This window comes from Anas platyrhynchos, chromosome 3, assembly GCF_047663525.1.
Source record: "Anas platyrhynchos isolate ZD024472 breed Pekin duck chromosome 3, IASCAAS_PekinDuck_T2T, whole genome shotgun sequence".
NCBI classification, from domain to species: Eukaryota; Metazoa; Chordata; class Aves; order Anseriformes; family Anatidae; genus Anas; species Anas platyrhynchos.
The window spans coordinates 30,193,587-30,210,693 of NC_092589.1; the positions used below are offsets into that span (position 1 = coordinate 30,193,587).

The 17,107-nt window shown below is 34.9% G+C and overlaps 1 protein-coding gene across 17 annotated transcripts in view; it reads right to left on the reverse strand.

Moving 5' to 3' along the window:
- The window catches only part of CEP170 (centrosomal protein 170), a 101,710-nt gene that overhangs the window by 11,410 nt on the left and 73,193 nt on the right, over positions 1-17,107 (reverse strand). For 5 of the 17 annotated variants that reach the window (XM_072035620.1, XM_072035618.1, XM_072035626.1 and 2 more), the window contains 6 exons: positions 13,322-15,145; positions 9,283-9,333; positions 7,491-7,725; positions 3,035-3,212; positions 1,435-1,602; positions 1,072-1,160 (listed from right to left, as the gene is read on the reverse strand). In XM_072035620.1, the coding sequence (XP_071891721.1) occupies positions 1,072-1,160; positions 1,435-1,602; positions 3,035-3,212; positions 7,491-7,725; positions 9,283-9,333; positions 13,322-15,145 (2,545 nt within the window). The remainder of the gene's footprint in view (positions 1-1,071; positions 1,161-1,434; positions 1,603-3,034; positions 3,213-7,490; positions 7,726-9,282; positions 9,334-13,321; positions 15,146-17,107) is intronic. The other 12 variants (XM_072035629.1, XM_038177266.2, XM_072035622.1 and 9 more) reach the window with 6 other exon arrangements.

The following is a 17,107-nucleotide window of genomic DNA, read 5'->3' on the forward strand; positions in this document are numbered from 1 at the left end:
ATTGATTTTTTTCTTGCTTTGTATGATCAAGTCTTTTTCCATAGTCCCATGGGAATACAACACTCAAATACGCTAGTATTTTGCTGCTTTTAGTTGTTACATCACCCTATGATGAATTTAATTTGTGATTTGGTCATCCATCCAAGATTTCAGTATGGGACACTTACTAGACAAACCAATCAATTACAGACCTAATATTTTCTCACATTAAAAAAATTATACATGAAGTTCAGCCAAGTGACTTACTTTTTCTTTTATTTATGCTATTTTTAAATGATTAACTGCACAAAGACATGAAGAAGGACATGTGAATTATACAACCCTGAACTTTTTATTTAGAATTTGTATTTCCTCTTGTCAAATAAAGTGGTCACCAAATGGTTGTACGCTCACTCATTCAAGTTAAAAGCAGCTGTTGCTAGAGAAACAAGTTATCATTTTTGACATGTCTGTACTTTCTGCTAGCTACTATGACATTTTTGGCAGGAATCTAACTATCTAAGCAGGAGTTTTCAATTAAAAATAACAGATGTCATCATCTGTTATTTTAGTTATTGTCTCCAGAGCAAATTCTTTTGCAGAAGGGTTTACTGAAACTGCTCTCCTCTCTCCAATTGTTTTTCTTCCTAAAATGGTTGATCCTTACATCAGCTTGGCAAGCACACAGTTTAGCACACTTTAAGCTTATCTTTTAAGAAAGAGAGTTCTATTAGATTTGCATAGAGGTAATGTAGATTTTGCACAGCATTTTCATGCTTTGCAACAGCACTTAGGCTGGAAGTATGATAAATATTACTCTGTCTATGCAAATTTTACTGATATTTAACTTCATATAATGTGTAACACACACAAGCAATAATGGAAAAAATATTAATTCCAAATCTTATTGAACACTACAGAAAAAAAACCAACAACAACAAAAAAAAAAAAAACACAACATAACATTGCTTTTTTAAAGTATTAGTTGCTACCAAGCACTTTTGCTGTATCTGAATAATACATGTCTCCTACTAGTAATGTCAATGAGAGCAGAACATTTTCAATAACAACAATTAAAAAACAAAAAACTACCTGATTTTGCCAGCTGTTTTGTCTATGGATTGTCTTATCTTGCGAGAAAACTGGAAGACTGAGGATAACAGCAGACTGTCCCCCATAACCTGCAATAAGTTTTAAGTAAGATTAAACAAACAATTCCATATATTTTCATTTACCTTTTTACCTTTAAAAAAACACACTTGTGTTCTAATTAGTATCCTACACAATCATTTTAGAACATTTTGCAAATTAAATAACACACAAAGAATGTTTTCTGGGATTAATGCTACCTGATACAGGTAGGAATGAAAGGATAGTGTAGAATACTAAGCAGAGAGACAATTGTGAAAAATTAAAATAGACCTATTACTACAGAGAAACTTGTTGTGTACTCACTTCATCTCTGCTCCAAGTCCTCCTTCTGGTAATCGTTGGGGGATCCGTGATATCTGGTAGCTGAGGTCTAGCATCATTAGGCCGACCATTCCCCTCTGGTGGTTTGGCATGCACTAGTGGAGGGATTTTTCTAAAATTGAGACTTTCATCAAATACTCGGTCAACCAACTGGAGAATAAAGGAAAAATACAGTTTATGAAACCAACTAATGGTGAAGTGAGACTAATCTTTTTTTCCTTTTGAAACAGATTACAAGAAGTCTATCAAATAAAAATCATTCTGTTGTCTTTTGTAGTATAAACTGAGGGATTGCCAATGTAATGATACTTTGTAAAAATTAATGCCGTTTTTCCAAACAGCAGATATACGTGGTAACTACACGACCAGCCCACAGAAATTTTGCTTACAGACAGGTAACATGACAGTTACCTATAAACTGGTTTGGCCCTTAACTAATGCAATATATGTGTGAAATTAAGTACAGTACAAGCAAATTTAGATATTATTTTTTCCCAATCAATTGTAGTATTGCAGAAGCACCTATACCTACTTAGAGGACATACTGCCACCTGCAGTAGTATGTACACATTGTACAGCATTTTTTAAAGAACAAAATAAACAGTAGCATAATAGTCTGAGCAGTCTAGCTGGATTTGAGAAAATGAGCGCTTTCCTTGCTGAAGTTTAGCCATGAGTCCATAAGAATTAAAAATAAAATCTATGTGGGTGTAATTATAATTTTTCTAAGTACACAATTCATAGGTTTCTCATCACTGTTTATATCTTTTTTTCCACAGAAAATGACAGTATTTTACTAGTAAAAGTCAACTGATGTATTAGCCAAACTTAACATACACAAAAATGAAAAAACACATTTTGAAAGGAGTACTATGAAGAAAAAAAATGCAGTAAACATTTATAACGTATTAGGATGAACTGTAATATGGTAGAAAGTGATGATTTCAGTTCAAATTAACATGTTTACTGGCATTAGAACTGTGATGGTTACTAGAACAAGTTAGTCAATATACATGTATTCAAACAAAAGCACACCAGAGATAGTCAAAGAAAATTAGAACTAATAGAATCAATCACAGGGCAAACTTATTTCAAGGCAGTTTTTGACAATGTTATTAGGAGAGAAAATATGAAGTTATTGTTAGCTGATGGTGCCTAAGCATTTAAATGTTCAGAAGAAGAAACTTTAACGTCACCTGTGAAAAGAGGGGCTTTTTTGTTTTTAATTAATATACAAAGTATTAAACATATACATATATATAGAGATCCCTGCATACACACTAGTATCTCTAGTATCTTTAAATGCACTTAGATAATATTCAATATCTAAGGCTATGGTTAAGCAAGAAACAAATAACAATCTAGGTCCTATGCTTTGTGGAAAAAAAGAGACAGACAGATAGGATGCATTTGGGTGATATTTTTTACAATCCGTGTTAACAGAATCATTTCTGGGTAATTTATCAGAACGCAAAAGAACTTTAAATCAAAAGAGAACAGATCATGCGCACAGGTTGGGTGGAAATAACTAAAAAGGCTATGCAAAATGCTAAAAGCAAAAGAAATAAAGAAAAGAAAGAACCTTATGCATTTCTCCATGAAGATCTCCTACCTCTTCTCTAGTGTCTATGGCAGAGCCAGGGGTGGTGGCAGCAGTGCTTACTGTGGTACTGGGGGCAGTGCCTGATGAAGTCACTGAATCTATCTCTCCTGCTACATCGTTGATTTCCCGTGCGATGAGAGCCAGATCTTGACTGATCCTAGTAATAAAGACAGCGTTACTTTCTTCCCTAGAAACACTACTGGAGCAGTAGAGTCCAACCTGCAGCATTTCAGCTTTTAAGTTCCAGCTTTAGATGGTAACTGTGCTACAAAAATGTGCATGCCTCTCTGAATAGAAAGTCTATTCATGGAATCACAAAAGCAAATTCTTAACTGAAGCTTTTAATAATATGTATTTATAGAGGAAGATGACAGAAGGCAATCTCAAGAGACAGAGCATCCTTGTTTTTTTTCCTAGGATTCCCAGGCAAAGAAGTGTGTAACACACACAGAGTTATGTCCAATATATGATTCAAGAGAAATGTTGTGAAACTACTGCAAAGATGACTCATGTGAATGCAGTAAATCTGAAATGCACAGAATACCTTTAATTTATATCTCAGTTAACCTATTTACAAAGAACTTTCTTCAGGACCTGATTACCCAGCAGCCTTGCAACTTGCTCACATCAAGCTGCTTACATGCCTGAAATTCCAGACCAATATCCTAAATTGTCAAATCAAGACAAGCTTGCCAGGATATGATAGAGCAATACAAATATATTCAGTTTCTCAGCTGAAGATTCCTGTAACTAATTACTGTTTGAAGTTCTCCAAAGTGCTGCTGCAGCCTTCCTCTGCAGTTGCTGTACAAAAGCCTTTTCCTTTCTTCTAATCCACCACATCACAAAATAGCCCTGCTCTGTATTCTGCTAAGCAGCATGGAAGCAAAGCAAAGGAGCTTACCTAGCTCTGCTTGTGCCTCTCCTCCCCAGAACACCCCAAAAGACCGATAGAAAAAACAAAAAGCAACCCAAAGCAGAAGCTAAGAGCCTCCCAATAACTATGGCACCCTGAATCTCCAGCTTCAAGCAGACAGTTCAGAAGACCTAGAATTCAGAGCAGCCCAAGTGATCCCCGCTCATACCTCTGTCTGAGAGGAGCGAAGGCACAGAAGTCAGCAGTGCTGACTCTGCACCACCAAGGATGCTGTGAAATAACAGCAGCCGCCATTTAAGTGGAAGGAGCTGCATGCAACAGGGATGCACGTGACGCTGGCCAGTGCTTAAGGGTGAGTTTTGCTGCCTTTTAATTTTTATTTTTTTTTGAAATTGGCTTCAAGTCTGAACAAATGGACACCATCAATTTTGAGATAGTTCTACTCACTCAGTCTTAAAACCAGAAAAGCAGAAATTATTAGAGATATTCCCAGCCAAATGGCAACACTGGATTTTGTGGCTAATGATCAGCAATTCATGACAAAGTGCAAGATCGTGTCATAAATGTATATATAATTGGAATAAGGCTGGCAGAGAATATGTAACAATTACCTATGACATAAAATATGTATATTATATGTATATATGTATATATGTATAAGAATATGTAACAATTACCTATGACCTGTATTTCTGAATTCAGGCTATGAAAGACTGGGACACTAAAGTACAAATCAAGTCAATTGATCAGTTTTATAAATTAAGATGTGGTAATTATTTCTACATTAATTTAACCTAATTATTACAATTTTTGATCCAATTTTAATTTGTTTCAGGTGCTTATATATGTACACCATTATAACTCCAAGGTTTGAGCTACTGTTCCAAGTAGAAGAGCTACTAGAACACCTGCTTCCATCGCTTCACACAACCACATCACTTTTTTCGTAAACAGGTAGATGTAGCTAATAATCACTTTTGAATCTCTGGGACAAAATTTGGCACATAATGAATTATTGTGGAGAAAATAAGGAGGAAATTGCTACTATCAGTAAATCCCCCAGAAGACAAATGTCATTAAACACTAAAACCAAAAGTAGTATAAATCAACCAGGACAACTCTTTACAGAAATCACCAATGCTTCGACATGCAACAGACACTTCCGCTGAATTCTTACCAAGCAATCAAAATTACAGAAAAATGTCAGATGTCCACATCCAACTGAATTCAAATGAATTCTAAAGATACCATATTCTAAACAATTCTAAAATGTATGACAAGCAATTTGTTACACAATCACCACAGTCAAACACCAGCCATGTGAACAAAATCTGGAATCAGTTTCATTGCGATAGTAAGCTATAGCCAGTGCTCTGTAATTTTCTGTACAGAAACAATACAGAGTGCTAAATCAAAAGCATTATGAAAAACAAAACAACTCAGAGTTGGGCTTGCTCAATTATCAAATCATTCTGCATTAACTTATAGAAAGAAAAAGTATGGCTTAAATATAAGGAGTATGTTTTGTATAAAGACTATTTCCCTGATTTATGTACACACTATTTACTCTGTTGTAATGGTAGGTTGTGTTGCAGATTTCTACTGCTTCCGTTGCATCAGTCCTAGCAATTATAGAAGGCAAATGGATTCAGGGAGACAAAACCAAAACAAAACTCAAATTCCCAAGCCCCTCCACCCACCCAAGGAAATGCTTCCAGATTTGCTTTGTGAACAGACTCTTCCCCATAACTACACAGTTGCTTCATCTAACACAAGGAAAAATGTGGGAACACTTGGCTTGGGATAGGGAGAGCATGATCTTTTTCAACAACCTTGAACTCTAACTCTTATTTACCTGTATTGAAAAAACAGCTGTGGTGTTCCAAAAATTACAATAAAATAGGAATGCTTCCAAGAAACCTGTCGTAATTCTTTACTCATGGATTACTGAAAACATTTCTATGCTTAGTCTACTATGTCATAAACTGAGTCAATTAATTTTGCAATGATACTTTGAAACCATGAAACAAAATATATGTGAAGCTCATATTATTGTATATTCAACCCAAGCCAAAACGTTTTAGACCAGATTTGGCTATTCCATTATTTTTAAATATCTCTTTCAAATTCTCAGTTTTATTAACATCTGTAAATTTTAGAGTCTGTGAAAAGTGCAAAACATAAATCTTTGAAGACCAATTTAAATACAGCATGATGGTAACATAGAAGAAATTAAATTTTTGCCACACAACCTCTACTTTCAACTACACATTTATTTTATGTAATACTTAATTTTAACGCTCCCCAATTTGATCAGCTATTCAACTAAGACTCACAGAATTTGGTAGGAATTGAATATTTTTATAGTTGTGCACACAATGTATGTGTATAAGTGTGCACATGTGCACAAATACATAGAGCATATATATTTATGATGTTAAATACCTGTCTTCAATCTGTGTTAAGGGTACAGTATCAACTAAGCTACAATAAGGAAACAGTACATTTGAAGTCTCTAAGCTTTACATATTTCTGATTTTAATCACATCGTTTTCATATTCTTGAATTAAATTGATTAATAAACTAAATTTCACAGTGATACTCATGACTTATCAAGTCTGCCTTAAGTATTTTCTCTTTGCACACAGTACACTAGAAAAAGTATACGTTGAAAAATATTACCAAGAAGAGGCAAAACTAAATTACACTAAGCAAAGCACAGTGATTCACCAGCTGTAAGACCACACTAAGATAAATTTTAAAAAGAAAACACATTTCTTGTTTAGGCTCCCTAATTAAGTTCTGTGAAAAGGTTCAAAACTTGAACACTGGCATTTAAGTTTTAAATAACATTTAAATACTTATGTAGTTTTATTTATGTTGTGCAAGCTATTTGAAGTTTTCATTGCCTGGTTATTGCACAACACAGGAATAATAGGTTACCAGAATGTAGAAATGATTGCCTTTTACGTGGTTAACGTGAAGCACAGTGCTATTAGCAATAATGAAGAAATTGCTACACTAATCTCAGGGTCTCAGAAGAAATTACTTTTTGATGAGTGTATATGATTTAAGCCAGAAAATATCTAACATGAAATAATGTCCAGACTAAACATTAAAGCAAGAACATGGTCTCTCACATTGCCCAAATCCCCTCCTCTCTCTGAGAGGCACAGGTACCAAAATGAAATTTTACCTCACTGTCATTGTAAAGGCAGCATAAAATCTGATATACTTCAGCCTCAAGAAATACACCATTAGCAACCAAGAGTTCCACACAAAGTACCTCTGGAAATCCCAGTAATGCAATCAGAACTTTGTATTCTGGGATCTAGCTATCATAATTCAGAAATGACCATCATCTTCCATTATATGTGTAGGTAACATGGGTGTTCTGTCAGTCTCTTGTCAGAATTCAGATTTACCCATTAAGGCAGTGAATGAAAACTAAGAGCGATACAGAAAATCCATCAGGTCACACATTCTCCCATATATGTACCCATACATCTGGTTGGATACAAATCTTTGTAATTTTAGTGGTGCTCCTTGAAAACCAACCTTGCTATTTCTTCTCGATGAGCAGTCCAGTCACGAATGTAATCTTCCTGTTCTTTTATTCTGTGCTTGAATGTATTGCTACTTTGAGTTGCTGTCCCAGTGCTCTGCAGTCGTGTGGTTTTCAGGGCTGGAGAGGTACGTAGACGGGTATGTTTAGGGGAATTACGGTTTGATCCAAATTCATCTTCTGAGGTGGAAGCATAATCTGTAGGAAAGCGCCTCCATCTTGCACTTACTAAATTAGTTTAATTATTAAAAAAGAATTATTATTGCGTCTTTTATAAGAAAAAAAAATATTTCAGTAATATCACAAAAATACACGACTATTCATTATCAATCCCCAGATACCTCACAAAAGGTTTATTTACTACATCTTAAAAAGAAAGGTTAAATAATATTGATTAATAAAACATAAAACGGATGCTCTTTGTATAATGATGAGTGAAATAAGATGTAAAAGCCAGTAACTGTATAAGAGCTGAAGCAAACTGTATCAAAAAAAGGGCCCAATTCATTAACATTTAAGTATATAGTCAGGTTGCACTTTTTCTGCAGATTTTTTCCCCAAGTTTCATTTACAGTTTAAGTGATACACAAAAACTGAAAAGACATGAAGGAAGGACTGAGCTGGCACCAAGCCTAGAATGCATGCTTACGTAAGGAAAGCATAAAAATCACAGAAGACGTAATTTAGCCTAGAAAGAAAACCAATGATACTGTGCCACAAAAAAACAGCTTCACATCTAGAAAAACAGCAGCCTTAGAGCAAAAAGTGTATTTTCTCACATGAAGCACAAAGCATATACAGCCATGTTGCTGAAGACAGACTGAAGTATGAGAGTACTGAAATTAGCTCTCTTCCCCCTATAAATTAGTCAAGTCTAGAAAATGTGTATCAGATATACTGTCCTTGAGCAATCCAAGCAGGAAGAGAGATCACTGAACATTAAATGAGTGCTCATCACTGCAACCTGCTAAATTCTTGCAGGGGATTTAATCCCCTAAACTCACTGACATTTATGAGGCTCTGTAATTACTGTAGACATTTTTAAAAGTGTGCGATCTCATTCTGGTAATTTAGAAGTCTCTAGTATATGAAAGAAAAATGTAAGAAGTAATAATGACTACTCCCGAACCATCAAAAGATTACAGATGAAGAATCAATGAATTTAGGTAACAAATACTGAAAGTAATTTTTAATTGATAAAAGATTTGTGCAATGCTTTGAAAGTCTATAGTGTGCAAAATATGACATTGGTGTATAAGCTTACATCCCTTCCCTCATGTAAATAATCCATCGGAAAACACAAATATGCTTGCAGAATTTTTTCAGGTTTAAATGCGGTCTTCAAATTGTATCCAGTTCTACTTTTTTTTTTTTTTTTTTTTTTAATATTCTAACTTTCTGAAGAAAAGAAAAATGCCTCTCCAGTTACTTATTGTATTTGTTTTAGGGGGTTTTAAGCTTGTTTTTATAAGGGAAATAGAACATAAGCAGAAAAAGCACATTTCCCCACCAGTAGCATGCAAGCAACGTGTGACTGAAGGCCAAAGAGTTTTATGAGTTGGGCCCAAATTTCATTATTAATTTTTCTTTAAATGCTTTATTCTGGTTCGAATTAAATGTATGAAAATAAATGCAAATTTTATCTTAAAATCTCTCAAGTGAGGTAGTCCAGCAACTCAGCACTGTACAATGAGCATATGTAGTCATACATTGAAAAACTAAAGATTGAATGAGAAGTGAAATTATCAGAAATATCAGAAACAGATTTGATTTCTAGTACTCTACCACTGTAAGTTTCAACATCAGGATCTGGGTCTGGGAGAAGCTTGGGTTTCTCTGTGTACAAAATAGTGTTTTATCATGTTAATTTGTATTAAAACATTCAAATTAGAATCATTTGCTTAAATAAAATCTATTGATGAGATTGGTATTAATTCCTTTTTCACACAGTATTGACCCCACACTTTTTAGGAAAAGAGTCTTAAATTACACACTCACAAATAAAGAATTTTGCAAAAGCTTAAACATATCAGAGATACTATCCAACTGAAACAACATCAATAACAATTGTCTACGTAGTGCCATAATTTTTATTTATATGTTAATACCTTAAAACGCTTATTTCTGTATGATCAAAAGGTTTCTTATTAACATGGAGGAAAACTTATTGTAGACCTACCAGTAGGCAAAAAAATTATTGTAGACCTACCAGTAGGCAAAAAATTGGTGACTACTGCGTGAAAAGCACAATGTATTGATAATACTTTAAGCTGGCAAATTTAGCGACTTGGACACCATAATCTTACTTTTAAGATTTAGGGACAGAATTGTTAAGCATAACCCTTACAAAATACTCTACTCTCACTGATGCATTCTCAGGGATCATCTGTGTTAAAGATCCTGAGATTCAGTGCTCAATACTTGCAATAAGGCTGAAGGTCAGCTAATAAGGGTTGTTTTCTTTCCATGCTTGAAACCTTTGTTTTACTTCAGGGATACCTCAACATCTTTGATTAACCTATCTGCTGATAATTTGCAATGACAACTAGGTCAGCAAGCCAGCAGAGCTGCTATATACGACTAGTTGCTGAACAAGGTCTCGTTGCTTTGACATAATGCAGAATTTTATGGTTGCAGCTTGGTACTCTTAACACTGGGCCTGTATTCGTTGTTCTTTATCCCAACGTTTTTTTTTGTAAAACTTTTATTTATTTTTTTATACTATCGTAACATCATCTGCAATTTTCCTCCACAATTGTGGAAAAAGTTCTTCAGTGTTCTCAGTTTTATTGATCACTATTTTTTGTCAATTTAGTGCTTTGATTAAATCTTTCATTGCATGTACTATAGAATCACTAATTCTGCTTCACAGCTTTTTTGCAGTGTTGCCAGTTATCAAGCCTCCTGCCATGGAAACACCCTGATAATCACTTTAATGCTGATAATTCCCATCCAAGACATTCCACTTATCTGCTTGCCCTTTCATTTAAAAGAGAGCAGCAATACTTTAGCCTACCAAAGCTTCAAATAGATTCTTGAAATTATGGACTTGCTCACAGCTCTGACAATTTTAATGCTATTATGTTTCAATTCATCCACATGAAGTACAAGGCAATAAAAATATCCAATCAATGTAGGTCATTTTTCTGCCCTCCTTCTACAGGCATGTATGTCTGAACATTGAAAAAGATTTGTGAAATGCAGAAATAATTTCCTCTTTGGTAGATTGGAGTTAAGAAGTGTGATTCTGCTGCCAATGCTTAGTGATCTAAAATGTTGTAATGCTAAATGCGCTGATGAGAAGGCCCATGGAACAACCTTAACACCTCAATCACAACCGATCCTCTGGCAAAAGAAAAAGAAACTAATTTACTGGTAATGACCATCCATTTTACAGTCTAGCTAGGTCCAGGGAGACAAGAAAACACATCATAATTATGTCTTGATTAAATCTGCGCAAAGGAAAACAAATTCAAATATTCTGAAGTACTTTTCTCAGGCACTTCATTAGTCATTTTCAGGAGTGTGGCAATTTAAGTGAATTGTTGACATTTCTAGAAACAAAATTAAGTTGAGGAACTAGATGCTTTGGATCCAAAAGCTTCCGCTGTAGTACATTTTTATATAATGCAAGAGAATAGTACATCCTATTATAAGACATTTTAAATAGGGATAAAGTATTATTATATAGTGTTATTATAAAGCATAACTAATAACTTGAGCTTTTGGGTAGTTATTAGCATCGTTTTTAAGATGCTAATGGAAAAATGGAGACACACAGTAGTGGCTTATATAAGAAAATTTTACATTTCTATAGCAATTCATATGTATCTGAAGTATTTAAAAGGTCTACATGCTACTCCCTGATTTGGGGAGTAAACTGATCAAACTGATCAATTCATTTAATAACAGGAGCTATTCCTACTACAAATTTTCAAACCAGTATTTTTTTATTTGTATTTTTATAATGTCTATCTTACTGTGTTGGGATAGCTCATGAGAAGATTTTTTTTTTTTTTTTTTTTGGAAAGCAGAATATTTTATACAAGCCACAGTAAACAGTGTAATGCAGTGAAATGAACACTCAAGGAAAGAGAAAGCTAAGAGCAATCCACTAACAGAAGAAGCAAACCATCTCAATCTGAGAACTCGTTTAGGAAACATGCAGTAGTACATAAACCTCAAAATCCATACAGTTTTGTGAAAAAAACAAAAACAACAACAACAACAAAAAGCAAAGTAGCAAGTAACATCTGGGGTTTGCCTTTTCAGAAATCAGCAATATCAGGATATGAACTCGTGTTAATTCTTAAAGATATGAGCAGTCTTAAATGACACTCTTCCCTGGCCTAATGTTGCCAGCTTTCAGGCTGCACAAATCAATTTAAAACAGACTAAAAGTGAAAACATGTTATTTTTCCAATAGTATCTTAGAGGGAAAGATTGTTTATCTGACGCTTAGCTTTTTTTTTTTTTTCATTTATTTTTTTGTATCGTTGTAGACAACTGTCATCATATTGCAACAGATTCAACTATATAGTTCAGTGAACACCTCATTTGTATCTCTTCAGAAATTTCTATTAAGCTAATAAATAACACAACAAAAGGATACCTATCTGGGAGAAAACACTGCTAAGAATCTTAAAAAGGTACATTTACAATATACAAGCAACAAAAGGGCTGCAGGAAACGTATCTATTGCAGACCTTTAAATCAACTCTGAAGTGGAAGCAGCAAAGTAAAATATACAATCTCAGTGGCAACACTCAGCACTGCAAGTAAGGAAGCTATTGTAATTTTATTTTATTTTTCTTAGATTGTGGACTGCCTCTAAATACGGACAATCTTTGACGATTCAAAGAGCAAAAGATCACCAATTATAGATATCCATTTAATATGAGACATGACTTATATAGAATCACCACATTTTTACTTAAGTTGACTTAATATTCCTGTTGGTAAAAAGCTAGCCTTTCACACTGTTCATATTTAAAGCGTTATGTTAGCTTCTAACAAAATAGCAGGTTATAATTCATCAATTATGTGGATTTTTTTTTCATCCATAGATAAGACAATATTACTGTAAATATGCAACTACACTAAAGAAGGTCAACATGACTTGGAAATAATGATGAAATCATAAATTGTCACGACTTTGAACAGAGAACAAAAACTACTCCAAGGAAAGGCAAACATTTTATTATTAATTACTTTATGGTGTTTATTTAGGTAGTATTTGTGTTTCATTTTTTAATTTTAAACTTTTTTGTTATCATCATTATTAAACAAACCTCATGGTTGTGGTTTTGGAAGCTAATCTTAAATTACAGGTAGGATTATCCTAAAAATGCTCAGAGTATTTCCTTGGGAAACACTACATGTTGGGCTTGTAAATATGCTGAACAAATAAACATTATATTTTCTATGCAGTAAAAAGCATCGCTGACCTTCTGAACACTTACTACCATGACTAGCGCAGAGAGATTCCACCCTGTTTTTATACCAACACTAATCAAATCAGTGCTGCCACACTTGAATGCCTCACTGGAATTCCTTCTTACTGATCTATAGCTACAAAAAATAAACAAACATATATATCCATCCAAGAAGGTAAAGGATTGAAATTTCTTGTCTTTGTGATTTTAAGTGAGAAATATCCGCAAGCGTCAGCAAGGAAGACTCTTACTTGAAAGAAAAAAAGAGTCAACTAAAGCTCAACAAATTGTTTCATAACAACATTCCTTATAAAAGTATATAAATATAAAAAAAAAATAAAAATCAAAATATACAGTATTGTAGAAGTTAGTTAAATAATCTGACATACCTGAGGGAGAATTATGAGCTGAAGCCAAAGATTTGGATTTTGAATCTGAAAGTCGAGAAATGCTATTGGCTCGAGTTCTAGCAGAAACTTTACTACTATCTCCAGCTGATGTCAACCTGGTACCACTTCTGATAATAGCTTCTGGGGTACGAGATGAGGCAGTGCTTCTAGTTATTGTTGCTTCAGAATCACTACGTGCTGATAAAGAGCCAAGTCGAGTTCTGCGAGGTTGAGCAAGTAAGTCTATTCTGGAAATACTTCTCCTCCCTGAAGGAGGTTTTGATGTAGAACTTGTAGTGGACACTTCGGAAGCCACTGAAGCTTTATCAGCATCAGCAAGCTCACTATCTGAGGCTTCACCAAGCCGTGCTCTGCGCAAGAGAGAAGTCCTTGTAGGACGAGGTCTTGGAAGAGTAGTAGATTTACTAGATTGCCCAAGTGCAACAGGAGTGCTTTTCGATTTAGCTGACTTTCCTTCCATTTTGGAATGTAAAAGTTCATCTGCTGAGGCAAAAGGAACTCTTCCATGTGATTTGCCAGAGTAGGTTTCCTGGTCAGATGATAAGATATCAGAAATGGCGGAATGAGGTACACTAGATGTTTGGTCATCATCTGTCAAATCCACTGACGGTTGTCTCATTCTTCCACTAGATTGCACAGTTTTGCGAGCATCAGCTCTAGACCCACCATCTGAAGAACGACTTTTAGTTTTCTTTTCCATCTTTTCTCTGGCACTTGTTGCAGAAGATTTTAAAACATCCTTTGAAGGGGAACCAGAGGAACATCTATCTTTATATAAGGTTGTAAAGCTCTTCCGTTTCTGTGTGGATTTTCTTTCAGAGTCACCAGTAACGAGACTGATTGTGCTGGCTGTATCTACATCTGATTCTGGTGATATGGAATTATCTCTGTTATAGCTTGGAGTCTCAGGACCTTCATCAGTTTTATTTTCTTCACGGAGTTTAGCTTCAAGGAAAGCCATTACAGCTTCTGTGTCCTTTAAAATGAGCGTTGTATCTAGACTGGAATCAGTGTCCATTGAATCACTTCTGTCACGTGTCCTGTTTGCAGATGCTGAGGGGGCAACAGATCCACTTTGCTTATTAATATGAGGAATAAGTTCTATCGGTACATTTGTGCTAGGCTTATCTATAGTAAAGCTGCCTTGCCTCACTAATGGTTTTGAAGATTCCTTTTTTTCTCCTCCTGACGTTTTAGGACTTTGTCCTTTAATAGTTTCCTCATTTTTTCTTCTCTTTCCCTCATTCTGTGCCAACTTCACTTCTGTTTTATCAGTAACATGTCCAGAAGCTTTGTCTTGATTATCTGAAGTTTTGTGTGACACAGCAATCTCCTCCCTACCCTTCTCAACTTGATTTGTAGCAGGTTTTGTAGAAGATAGTTTTGAGGGTGTCCAGTGTCCTTGCTCCTTTCGTTCTTGTTGAATTTTTGCTAAAGCTTGTTTCACTACAGAAGTTTCTCTGCCAGTTTCAGCTCTCTCTTTACTGGAGCTAGGGAAAGAAAAAACTTTTTCTCCTGTAGCTTTTGGTGAAAGACCATTCACTGTTCTGCCTGACTTAGCTATACTTCTGCTGTCAGCATCTGAGGCACGAGCTGGAGTTTCTTTCTCCTGAAGTTCAGTATCTTGCTTTTCACCTATTTCTGATCTCTGATGAGATGTAGCTTTTGTTCTGGAGCCTTCACTCACTTTCTCCTCTTTGGGAAGCTGTGGAAGCGTCCTCCTTTTTCGCTCTCCTTGGCTGGTCACAGAAGTTGCTGAACCAGCGCTTCTGATGGAAATACCAGACTCGCTGATGTCTGTGTCTGAAAATGAGAAAGGAAAAACAGCTAAGAAACCATTCACAATAGCAAGCTAAACACAATCGTTAAATTATTAAGATTGCATAACACTAATCAAGCAACATAAAACAGAATTGCAAAAGTAATTGGAACATAAAAATGTTATTTGTCCACTTATCTATTCCATAGTAGGATGAATTATATTTAGGTAAACATATGTTATACAAAGTGGAACAAGCTCTCAGGTGATGGAGATTTGACTATCCCTATAAACTTTTTGAGTAGGTAACTCTTCAAATAATTTTCCAGCTTAGCATTTGTCCTATTCTCATTAGGCATAATTTCATCTTATGGGTAACAGTGGAAACACTCTTATTATTACAGAGTGGAAACTGTGAATTACATTAACTACTTCCTAAACTATAATCAATAAGTTGATCATAATTGGCTCTATTATTTCATTTCATTTTGTAATAAAAATGGAATAAAATCATGTATGTTAACACAATTTTAGAACAGGTAACACCTGATTAAAGGCATTAGATATATAAAAAGATATTCTGTATTACTAGAACTACAATATTAGGAGTGCCATACAAAAGAACAGTTTATTCAACACAATGTTATTACAACCTAATCCAAAGTAGCTGATACACTGCATGTGTCTACCAAAACAATGTCTAAAAGATAGCAAGGGAATTACTACAATGAACCATCAGAGACCTATCAGACCTCTGACCTTATCAGAGACCCGATCAAGTCAGAAAAAGCCATCTTCTCAGTGTTCTTCCTAAAAATGTCATGTTGCAGGAAAATGGAAGGAGTCATTGCAGAAGCAGGGTAAGAATGCAAAGACAAAATAACATTTTTCCTCTTCTGATGCTTCAAACTGGCATGGTTTCTTCCCAAAGATGGAAAATCTTGATTGTGATCACCTGGTTGTCTGGTATCTTGGGCTAATTACTACCTTCCTGATACTCTGTATGTATACTGTGAAAGGAAATGCTTTATAAACATGTACGTCATCGCTGCGGAGGGTATAAACTATTTTTTCCTGCTTCATTCTAAGTTCAGTATCTGTACAACATACATGTATGGTCTACGATTGCTCTCATATATAAAGGAAAGTTTTCAAAAACATGTAGAATTTGAGCTATGCGAGAAGCTCTCCTTGAAAACAAACTTTTAGCCAGCAAAGTACACCAACACTGTATATATTAACCTGTTTTTGTGCTCCAACTCTAATTTAAATATGTACATGATATATCACAGTTACATCAGGGCACTATTACAACAGGAATGGGAAAGCCAGTTTTACATCCCTAAACAGATTCAGCACCACATTTCTAAGTTCCTGAATCGAGTAAGACTTTCCTTTCTACTCGCTTGCTCCACAGCTGCTTGTCTCACCAAGGGGTTGCAGGCCATCCCTGCAAAACCACCGCTCAAGGAACACTGAAGAGTAGCTTTCAGTATTGAAAAGCCTAGATTTTGAAAAGCCTAGCAAAAACTAGATTAATTTTGGAGAAATTCCCAATAATATTTCTGTTTCACTTTTTTTTTTTTTTTTATAATTTACTGTTCAAGTTATGAATGCAACTGTAGAATTAAAATTATTTTCCTTTCTCTTCCTTTCATTCTGGCAGAATAATACACAGAAGTGAAAGCTAACTTTTTTCTGAAGAAGCCGGTTTTTTCTTCCAGTACAGAAAAGATTTACAGATAAGATAAAGAACACAGAAAGTATCTGAATTCATTTACTAGTTTTATCTAAAATCTGAGGGCAATGAAGTAAATCTATGACAAAACCACTTAGGAAATGCATCCATTAGTTACAACTAAATTAAGATGTTCCAAGACAAATAGAAGAAATTTGAAAGAAAAAAAAGTCATTACAGGATTCAAGATTGAGTAGCTCAGACAAGGGTTCAGTTCTCGTAAAGCAGGTGAGAAACAGTGTCAGCTATCTGTACTGACCAAGAAACG